The 11,726-nt window shown below is 40.2% G+C and overlaps 1 protein-coding gene across 1 annotated transcript; it reads right to left on the bottom strand.

Moving 5' to 3' along the window:
• Positions 1–7,496: 7,496 nt before the first annotated feature.
• LOC127529951 (piggyBac transposable element-derived protein 4-like) lies at positions 7,497–10,696 on the bottom strand. The gene is made up of 3 exons (XM_051935364.1): positions 10,080–10,696; positions 8,406–8,563; positions 7,497–7,516 (listed from the first exon to the last, which is right to left on the bottom strand). The coding sequence occupies exons 1-3, from the start codon at positions 10,694–10,696 to the stop codon at positions 7,497–7,499; spliced, it is 795 nt and encodes a 264-aa protein (XP_051791324.1).
• Positions 10,697–11,726: the final 1,030 nt, after the last annotated feature.

Genomic DNA, 11,726 nt, shown 5'->3' on the forward strand with positions numbered 1-11,726 from the left:
CTTGAGCTCCATTCCATCTAAATCTAACACCAGTAAAATCTACTCCAAATGTCTAATTTCCTTGTATTTTTTACTGTATGGTTTTGATTGTCCTTTGCACAATTGCCTGCTGTATTTTTACCATATGCTTTGAGTATGTGGCACTTGGAAACAGCATCATGACAGGGCAGCATTTACATTGATTACATTTTTAATATATAAACAAGACTTTATTTGTAAAGGTTTTCATTCCTGTTCATTGTAATAACATTTTTACTGGAGTTTTTATTGGACATCATAGAGAATGTGTCATCCTGCATTTCTCAGTGCTGACTGACAATTCTTACCTGCACAAGAATGAAGAGGTCCTGTACCCTGTCATGCATACCCATCTGAGCATCACCCTGCTTGGTAAGCAATACCACTCTGGTTGAGGGGGGCACTGTTGCTAACGATATTATCTGTTTCTGTCCCTACAGCACAGAGAAGGTGCCCAATGAAGGCAACTGACTCCACCCCTTCTGGTTGAACATTTATATTCGAGACGTTCACAGAAGGTGGTGTCTGATTGTGGAATGACACTCGATGGAGTGGGAGCTCCAATCCAGACCCAACAGGCATTATAAGACCATTGAAATGACCCTTTATTTGATTTATTTGCACAAGTGAGCAATGTTTGAGTTTGTTTTTGTTTAGTTGATTAAACAGGGTGACCCAGTTGGTACCCCAACATTTGTCTGGATTCAGTGTGATACATCACATGACCAAAACTCACAACTCTTATTTTGCATTTTCAGGATCCCGGTCTCAATGCATACCTCTAATGCACATCTTCATTCACAAGTAGCCCCATAAATTGCTATAAACTATATGAGATTAGCTTTCCCCCACAGCTCCTCCCACGTAGTAGTGAAACTGGACCAACTTTAACCCTTAAACTGCCACATAATGCACTCCCAGACGCCAAATACTTTTTTGCTGCATTTTTTAAGGAAATGTCACAAGTCACCAAGAAAAAGTGAAATTTTAATGGAATACATATTTTTTTCATAGAAACAGCATCACAATTACTGCAACACTGATCATTTTACACAGGCCAATGAACTGTAAAAACTATAAAAAAACTACTGCAATAATGTACCATTATATGTACAAGATGCAACTGACGCCATTGATGAAATTCAGTAAATCACCAAGCCAACTGCGCTTGAATTGGATGCACGCTAGCACACAGAAGCCAATGCTGATGCTTGCAGGCTAGTCTAGTGCAGCGGGCTGAATCCCAGGGATAGTCATGCTGATATGCTACGGGATGGCAGTGGTCATGAGCTGGCTGCTCAACAAATGTAAGTCACTAACTGATCAGCTCTGGCATGCTGGCAAATTGCACTGGGAACCGACTGTAGCCGGTTGTGGCGTTCAACAAATGTAAGATCTCTGAAGATACTTGGCTTCAGTGTTCTGGCAAATAGCACAGGGATCCAACTATAGCCGGTTGCGATGTTTAATGAGTGTACGTCGCCAAATATACTTGGCTCCGGCGTGTTTGCAAATTGTACTGGGAACCGACTATAGCCAGTTGTGGAGTTTAACAAATGCACTTTGCTGAATATGCTTGGCCCCCGGCGTGCTGGCAAATTGCATTGGGAACCAACTATAGCTGGTTGTGGTGGTTTAAGGGTTAAAAATCAACAAAAACGAAAGGAAGGTACACTCAAATGTCAAACATTGGCACTGTGTCTGATTGTGTTCAGCACTAATGGGAGTGTGTCCCCCGCATGAAGAGAAAAGCACGTGGCCGTGAAATGTCTGTCAATGAGCAGCTACCTTCTAAAACACATGTAGCTCTGATCTCTCTCTCAAAAACATCAAACGTTACTCCTTAACAATGTGTAGATGATAATGTCTGTTGAACAAACAGGTATCGCTAGCTAAGCAGCGGCAAGGTACGCTCCAACAGATGACGAGAGGTAGACTGACTCGAATGGAGGCTGGAGCATGAGTAAGGAGGGCCCCTCCCCCCTCCCCTCAGTCCACAGCCACTCTCTCAGATTTGCGTGCAAATAAATCAGTACTGCAAGCGAACTACGATACATAGTGGGATAAGAGAAGTTGCAAAATCAACAGGAATGTTCAAGCAAATTATAGGAAAAAAACAATCTAAATCCATTAAGTAGTTCTCTCGTGAACAGCTGACAGACATACAGGCAGACAGAAAGACATTGTATTTTATATAGTGTGATAATAACTGAGACCAGAAATCGTGAAAAAGGTTTGGGGCAGCCACCCGTATAATCTCCCTGGCTGCAAAAGGCTTTGGAGTAGAACAGAGCTGTTCAATTGACTGAGTCCAAGATAGAACTGACTCATTGATGTTAAGATGGTGGCTTTTAAGGCCCGTATGGTAATTGACGGCATCAAAGGGGCTGGAACCGGAAGTAACGTCATCGAAGGCCCCAGAACCAGAAATGACATCTTCTATGCCGGAAGTGACATCATCAAAGGCCCTAGAACCGGAAGTGACGTCTTCTGAGGCACCAGAACCTGGCAGTATTTCTCAGGAAAGATCTGCAGGGAACTGAGAAAGATAGTCAGTGCACCTCATCTGATCGGATGTGGTATTACTGTTACTTAAGCCCTTTAGCTGCCTCCTACTCGCACATGTGTGACAATATATATATTTAAATGAGGATGGACATCATGATTTTCAATCTAATAAATTAACAATTGCCAACCCATCTAAATAATAATGTCTACCATTACAGCTACAGTTGGAAAAGTGAAAATACTAAAGTTAGAGTCATTGGAGTTGAAGTTTTCATTTTTATTGTTTACATTTGATTCTCATGTTACAAAAAATACATAGCAGCACTAGAAAAAGTCCAGAAAGGAGTGACTAGGCTGATTAAAAGAGTGAGAAGTATGAACTGTGAGGTGAAATTTTCAGTTTATGCAAGTGAAGATTAAGAGGTGACATGGCTAAAGTATTTAAAATTGGATAGGTAACTTAATTAAAACGTTAATTAGTACAGGGGACCCAACTTTTACTTTAAAGTTAATTCTTCAGCAATTACACAGGGAAAGTAATGGAAATTTTAAATATGTTAGCAAATAGTGTGGTTGATAGTAAGGCTTGGAGTTGTCATGCACGTGTGTATAGGGGGCAGCTGAAGGGCTCCATTGACTGTAATTCTACCACCGCTTCAAGGATTGGCACTGTGTGCTAATGCCTTTTCTTTTCCTCCCTCTGCTGACTTGATGATTGATGACTGTAGCACCTCAGATATGTATATACCTTCTGGAAGGACTGAAAACTGGAAGCTTAGCCATTGTTGTTAGTTCACTTTGAACTTGCACCTGAAAAGACGTTTCAGCAACTTATTTCATGTTTTTATTCTGAATAAACCTTCAATTACACAGGGACTCCAGGCAAGTATCCCAACTCTTTAACATTGTTTTGGCCTTTCTCTTACCGGGAACCTTCAAAACCTGGCTTGATACTACTGTATTTTAGTCAATCTAGGTTTAGTGAGCTTGTTGGAATAAATGTTCTTTTTGTCACAACTGCCCTAATGTTCTTGTGCTTTTAAACTTTTTTTTTAACCACCCTTTGTGTAACTTAGATTGGATGGTATCTTGAGGCATCAGGCACACATTACACAACAGCAAAACTTTGCTCTTTATTTATAAAGGTCATTTGAGAACCTTGAATTATGCAAAAATATTTTTTATTAATTCTGCTATTCAGTACTGTCCAAGCTGACCTTGGGGCATCTTGTACAATGAGCTATAATAAGTTCTGATCTGATGACGGGTTAATTTAAAAGTGTCTCCTTTGGTTGTAATGGGAGTAAACTCTATACACAAAGGGTGACTTTCTTACCTCCTTTGGCAGCATTACTCTTGGGGTAATGAGCTTAGGAAGGTTTGCTTTGGCTGGCATTGTTCTGTTAAGTTTGCCATATGGACCAATTAGGGTGTGTTTTGTTATCTATCTATCTATCTATCTATCTATCTATCTATCTATCTATCTATCTATCTATCTATCTATCTATCTATCTATCTATCTATCTATCTATCTATCTATCTATCTATCTATCTATCTATCTATCTATCTCATAAATGCTAATACTGTATTATAAAATGGCGTTCAGGAGTATAAGTGACAGTATTTCACTTGGTAACTCCTGAAATGACCTGGCAGCTCTCAGTCTATAATAAATCTCAAAGGACCATTTCATCTTAGGTCTCACTTGAGGATGCAAAACAGCTATGAAAGCTTTGTCATTTCACTTTATCCCTAACTCCAGATAAGGGCCAGTTGAGTGACACTAAATCTCTGCTACAATGACAGGCATAATCCTTTGCCAGGGAGGAAAAAATTATATATATATATATATATATATATATATATATATATATATATATATATATATATATATATATATATATATATATATATATATATAACTATATATATGTTTTATTTGTCCACATTAGTGATGTGATAAACTACTGTATGTGATCTGAGTAGTAAGGAGGTCCTACACTGCACATACAGGTCTGTGTACAATACAGTACTGTACATACATTATGTGTGCACACATATACACTCAGGTAATAAATCAAGTGACTTTACATTTTAGTCTATGGTGGAAACAGACATATTTAACAGGAATGATCTACTGAAAACTGCACTGAGAAAGATACCAAAGTTAGATAGTAATGCATGAATCACTTATTATACCTGGTCATGTAGGAATTTACATTTGTGAACACAGTGATGGCAAGGTGCAAGAGTAAAATTGAAGTGGTAATGTTTTGGTACTTAGGTTCACATGGCAAAATATTTAATAGGAAAATAGTGTATGTATTGGGAAAACTGGTTAATGGTGATAGCATAACAGCACTAAATGGTGCTTAAGTCAGTCAACACACTTTCTGAATGAAATTTCCAGGATCATCCGGCTCTGGTCACCCATGACACTGGACTGGGTTCGTCAGGTCAGAGAATGCTGCATTGTTTTATTTTGCAATACAGTATGTTAAAAACACCAACTTGAATGTTAAAGAATGTTTTGGATATGACACAACCAAATCATCATTACAATTAAGGCCATCAATATTCAAGCAAACCAACTAATGTCTCAGCTGGGAGGTCAACTGACATTTTGTATGAAAACAGGACTATGCTGTCACCATTAATGCATAATGCTACTCATTTCAACTTGAACCTTGTGCTGAGCAGGTGGCAGACTGATTATAGAAGTACATCACCAATCCCTTTCACCTTCCTGTACACCTCAAACAAAGATGCCACTCCAGACTAGTAAAGTTAAAAGCAGTTCCCAGTAAGCTCCAGAACTCACTCATTACTGTCACCAGAACATTCATCCATTATCCAACCCACTATATCCTAACTACAGGGTCACGGGGGTCTGCTTGAGCCAATCCCAGCCAACACAGGGCGCAAGGCAGGAAACAAACCCTGGGCAGAGCGCCAGCCCACCGCAGGACACACACCAGGGTCAATTTAGAATAGCCAATCCACCTAACCTGCATGTCTTTGGACTGTGGGAGGAAACCGGAGCACCCGGAGGAAACCCACACAGACACGGGGAGAACATACAAACTCCACACAGGGAGGACCTGGGAAGCGAACCCAGGTCTCCTAACTGCAAGGCAGCAGCGCTACCACTGCGCCACCGTGCCACCCTTCATCCATTATCAAACCTGCTTAATCTAGTTCAAGCAGATGAGATCTGGAGCCTATCTCGACAGCACCGGGCACAAGACAGAAACCAACCTAGTAAAAAAAAGAAAAAAAATAATAATTCAGTTCTCTTGATGTGAGTTTTCAATTTATGTGTGATAAAGGGTACCCTGAAAAATTATGTTACATTCTGGTGTGTGAATGACACTGGACAAGGACCTCTATAGGCAGCATTTTACATAGACAAAGCATCAAATGAACAGAACAGAAAAAAAATTCCATGTTATGCCAAGTTATTAGTGTGCAGTTGATCCCCAGTTTGACTTTAGCAGTGCCGCAGCAGATTGGCGTGGGTGTAACTATTCATGAGCGATAGCAAGCTGTAAGTTATTTCATTTGTAGTAATGTGCTGATGGAATGTTCCCGGAAGAAAATGATTTATTTTTTTTTCCTTTTAAATTCTAAAGTGTCAAAAAAATCCAAATAATTAAAGAAGTATGTCTTCATGATATTTCTCTAAAGGATACAAAAGTTCAGTAAACTGCGTCAGTATCACGCACCGTCTGTATTATTGCAGTCAGCTCACTTAGCAGAGCTTCTTTCTCCGAGAACTTTAACATGAGTGATAAGTGACATCAAGGGACAGATGGACAGCTCACAACCCTAGCTCTCTAACACATTCATTTTCTCATTCTTCTGCTTCTGGAAATCTATTTCAGTTAAATATCAGCTGTATAGCAGGTTAGATGCAACAGCTATGAACAGATAGTGACGTTCAGATCGTACACTCTGTGATAGGCCCAATAACTGCAGTTATTTGTGTAAAAACTTGTGTTCACTGCAGATGACATAAGATGGATAAGTGGGTTATTGGTCCAGAACAGGGTGTCACACACGTGTGATTAAGGGTCAGCCAAAGGGTCCAATTCAGGGCTTGAAAACACTGGGAAAAGGGTTAGTAAAGGGTACTAATGTGTTCTCTCTTTCTTCCCACAGAACCACAGAAGATTAAGTAACTTTCCTCCCTTCCAGGTGACCTCACTGCCGTCCCACCTTGATGACCTCACCCTACTTCCTGCCATCTCAACAGAAATTCTCAGTCTCTTCATTTATTATTTGTCTTTTTTGTTTTGTTGTTTACAGCTTTCAAGACCAGTTTCAGTCTTTTTTGATTACTCTGCCTAACATTATACGGGCCAATCCCCAAATCTTGTTTTTGTGCCATTATTCTACAAAGGAAACATGGTGGTCATCAGTATTAGGTACAACCCCACTAACGAAAAGCAGAAATGACAGGCTGACATGGGAGCTCTTCATTTTTTTGGCAATGCACAAGTGAAGAAAGCAGCCTGTATTATATTGTTATGTCTCCTCAATGTGCTGGTGAGACGATCATTATGGGACGGCTTGGAATTGGTAGGGGTAAAAATACAAAAAAGACATCCTGTGGAAGCGGTAAATGTATTTATAAAATAGAGAAGACTTGATGGTTTTGTACTGACAAGTGAACCTGCCGTTAAGAACCTGCCATGCACACAATAGGGTGGTTGAACTCCTGTTATTAAATTACAGAACAAGGTAGATTCCCAGTGGATGATACAGCTTGCACGATCCTCATTGTTGTAGAGCCGAGTGGCTGGACCAGGCCAAGGGGATGCCCACGTAACACCTGGCTGCGGCAGATAGAGGATCATTTCCGGTGGGTGGGACTGAACTGCATGTCTGCCTTGGGGGTTGACAACCAGGATCTGAGCTGTTTCATCATGTATTGAGTGCAGCAACGTGCTCTACCAGTGCAAGCTCCTCAACCTGACCTGACCTGACCTGTTAATAGCAGAAAAAGACATAATCAGTAATGGCTGGTGGTCCTACTTTGGCCTATAATTTGAGAAATTATCCACTTATACCAGAGTGAGTACCACATCCTTGAAGATGGTGAAAATCTTTACTGGTGGAATGGTATCCTTCTCTTGCTTTATCTACTGGTCCTAGTGTGGTGTCACTGTTGGTGAAGGTAGGAGACTCTTAAATTATTTTAAAAATAAGACCCATAGTAACCTTGTTTACATACAAGTCTGTACATAAGTAAACAGTGACAGGTTAGAACTTCTCCAAGATACTAGGGGTGTTCCAATTTAGTATATTTGGACTCCCAAAAGTTTCTGGTAGGACAATCTGTTTGGAATCTCCCTGGTCCTGTCTATTGCATGGCAGTGAAGAAGTGCCTAGGGCCACTAGTGGGAACTGTCAGAGTGCAAATTCAGACCTTCTCCATAGTGTCTGGCAGTCTAGAAATGGTTCTCAGGGTGTTGCCAGGATGTCCTTCATGGCTTGGGCTTTAAAGCCAAATCTGGCTTGGAGTAGCATAGCAAGCTTTTGGTGAGTGTTCAACTAGCTAGAAGAAGTGAGAGGCCAGTATCTGAACAGGATCCACATAAACCGTCTCTCAGTCAGTCAGTCATTTTTTAACCTATGGCTAAAAGTTCTTTAAAGAGAGCACCTACTGGAGGGGATGGAGAGGATCTTATATAATGACATCCAATTGTGCCACTGTGCTATTTTCCACAACAGCTTCTAATGTGTTCAGTCTTAGCCTTGTGATGTAGCATGCTTTCCTGATAGGTTATGTCTGCCATTGTGTGTCTTTTGAACTCAAGTTATACACTTAAGTGTAGAACAATACACTGACTACTAAAAATCACCACTAGCTTACTGCACACATCTAAAGACCTGAGTCTCCTTAGGAAGCACAGTCTGCCCTGGCCCTTCTTGTATGGTGCCATTGTGTTGTCAGAACAGTCCAGTTTTCTGGTAATGTGAACCCCTAGGTTCTTGTACTCTGAAATTCCAGCTGAGTCCTCCACCAGCAAACTAAAACATACAGTCATATAAAAAAGTTTGGGAACCCCTCTTAATTCTTGGATTTTTGTTTATCATTGGCTGAGCTTTCATAGTAGCAACTTTCTTTTAATATATGACATGCCTTATGGAAACAGTAGTATTTCAGCAGTGGCATTAAATTTATTGGATTAACCTTACCTCTTATGTTAGCTTTCTGTTACTATCTCTTATGTTAACGGGTCGGTTTTGACCCATGTCTTTAATCAGCCATATTACCCTCAAAACAATTATTTATCATCCATTTTTTTTCCTTACCTCCTTGGTTACTTTGTTACGCTTCCTTGTCCATTAAAAGAATGTTTTTAATATTTTTGCTGTGACCTCATGAGCTTTTACTTTAACAGCATACCTCTCGTTTTCAATTTTAAAAAATGATTAAATGAACCTCAAGAGAATTATTTAAATAAATAAAAGGTTGTTATGTTACCTGACTATTACTGAGGGGTATTAGAACACATCTCTTAAATAAATTTGTTATATATATTTTTTATTATAATATTAATTACTATAGTAACATCTATGGTGTTACGGGTCAAATTTGACCCATATATATTTATTTCAAAGAAAAAGGCAAAAAAGTATTTTCAAAAATAACTTTAATATAAATGGAAAGCTAAACAAGTAAATCTCAAAATGTGGATTTGCAAGGTCAAATAAACAACGAACAATCAAGCAAATCAAACCAACAGAAATGAGGCACTAGTTCCAAAAAACGTCTTTGTGTGCAAGAACATGCATGTGCATTTAGATGCATGTGTGGCAAAAAGTGACACTTTTAGTGTGTTCTTTGCAAATATATTTTTTGCAGTAGAAGCAGAGTACGTTTGTCTTTCTGTCTTTATTGCTAGGGCAGACCTGACACCTCTTTCTTTTAGAATCAGGTGGCCTCAGTGGGGTTGTGGCTGTGGCTGTGTAGGTTGATGTTGAGGCAGTGCTGGCCGAAGAGGATGCTGGCACTGATGCTCTTTGTGTTGCTGATGGTGTGGAAGGAGTGCTACGTGAGCTCTGCAGCTGTCTGACCAAGGCTGCAGCGGCTAGGTCCCGGGGCACCCGTTCCCTTTGCTCAATGTGTGCCTTGACAAGGGAACTTCCTAACTCCTCAAGAAACATTCTCCGCTTGTTTTTTCTGGTTGAGTTCCACCCTAGGTGAATGTGGGTCCACAACACAAATGCATTGTATGCAGACACATCTAGAATGTTATAAAACACAACCATTGGCCATCTCCTGGTCATTCTCTGGCAAGTGTAGGTGGCAGTCAGCTTGTCCAGGTTGTCCACTCCACCTTTGTTTTTTTTATAGTCCAAGATAATTATGGGCTTTTTGTCACTTGCTGATGACACAGCTGCGTCTTTGTGAAAAGTGGACATAAGTATCACACTCTGGTGTTTTTTTGGATAATATGAAAGAACCGTGGTGGTGTCTGTAAAAGCAAATTTTGAAGAAAGTGGAGCCCTGTCCTTCACCTGTAAAATTTCGGCAGGCAGCTCAGGTTTATTTTTTTTTACTGTGCCCACCATGGTAAGTTTCCACCTGAGAAGTTCTTGTCCAAGGTCATAGCTGGTAAAGAAATTGTCACATGTGATATTGTGACCCTGCAGTCCAGTAGTCATATCGAGGACTACACGTTTTCCTTGATTTTTCTCAGGAATGCCACTTGCATGTTTGCCTGTGTAAATCTGCAGATTCCATGCATAGCTGGTTTTTGCATCACAGGCTGCCAAAATTTTTATGCCGTATTTCCCTGGCTTACTAGGCATGTACTGCCGGAAAGGGCATTTTCCACGGAAAGGGACAAAACGTTCATCTACTGTTACCTCTGGCCCTGGGTTGAACATCAGTGGAAGGAGCTGCACCCACCTTTCCCAGACATCCCTGATGGGAGCAAGCTTGTCAGATTTTTCTCTAGTTTCTCTGTTGTCAAATCTAAGGACTCTTGATATCATTCGAAATGACTGAAGTGACATTGTTGCCCGGAAAATATTTCTGCCTGTCGATGCATCCCAGAGACTATCAGTGGCCTCATTGCTGGATTTGTAAACACCAGCAAGAAGAAGAACACCAATATAAGCATCCAGGTATTCCTCATCAATGTCATTCCACATGTCGCCATGAACCTTTTTTTCCTTCAAGGTTTGTCATTGCAATCATGACTTTCTTTAGTGACAATGGCATAAACAGATCAAAACATGTCTTGATGTCACTTACTCTCGTCACAGCAAACCTTGTGATTCCAGGGGTCATTTTGATGACATTTGCTGCAGCTGCCCTGCCATGTAAGTCAGGAGGTACTGAGCTCCAACAGATGTTACCACTTTTGGATTTGAACGTTTCAGCAGGAGTGAGTGCAGCTTCAGCATCGGTGACCTCCTCATCAGACTCATCAGATGTGTCTGTGCCTTCTGGTAGATACTCTACAATGTCTTCCTCCTTGGAAACCTGCTCATCTGTATCACTATGCTGTTCTGTGTCCTCTGCCTCATTTTCAGAAAAGATATGATCCAGAGCTTGGCTTACTGTAAATCTTCTTCTCATTTTTGACTGCTGCAAACAGGAGATGTGTACTCTGCAAGTCACCAACGCTAAACTAAATTTGTCTTATGCAAGCCTTACATGTCTGAATGTGTCTGTCTTTGTTTGTTTTGTTTGTTCAGGTAAGGAGACACACAGGCAAAGAGAGAAGCCCCTCAAAGTGTGTTTATGATTTTTGTTTTGACCCTAACTATTGTTTTATAACCTTAAATTATAACTGGGTCAAAACTGACCCTACCAACACAAAGGTAATAATTTTCACCAGAGTATTTTATAATTTAGTACAATTGTTTTTTTTTGTTTTATTTTAATTAAATACAGATTCCTGACAAAGTCAAAAAGCCTTGATGCAATAAACAAAATTAGGTAGTAGTTTTATGCATTTAAAAAGTAAAACGGGTCGGTGCTGACCCTAACACAAGAGGAAGGTTTTTTTACCTCCCTTGCAATATGCATCATAACAAAATTAGAAAGGTGCATAAATTTGGGAACCCCAACAGAGATATTACAGCAATACTTAGTTGAGCCTCCTTTTGCAAATATAACAGCCTCTAGACGCGTCCTATAGCCTTTGATGAGTGTCTGGATTCTGGACTAGACCAT

The sequence above is a fragment of the Erpetoichthys calabaricus genome, chromosome 12 (genome assembly GCF_900747795.2).
Source record: "Erpetoichthys calabaricus chromosome 12, fErpCal1.3, whole genome shotgun sequence".
Classification (NCBI taxonomy): Eukaryota; Metazoa; Chordata; class Cladistia; order Polypteriformes; family Polypteridae; genus Erpetoichthys; species Erpetoichthys calabaricus.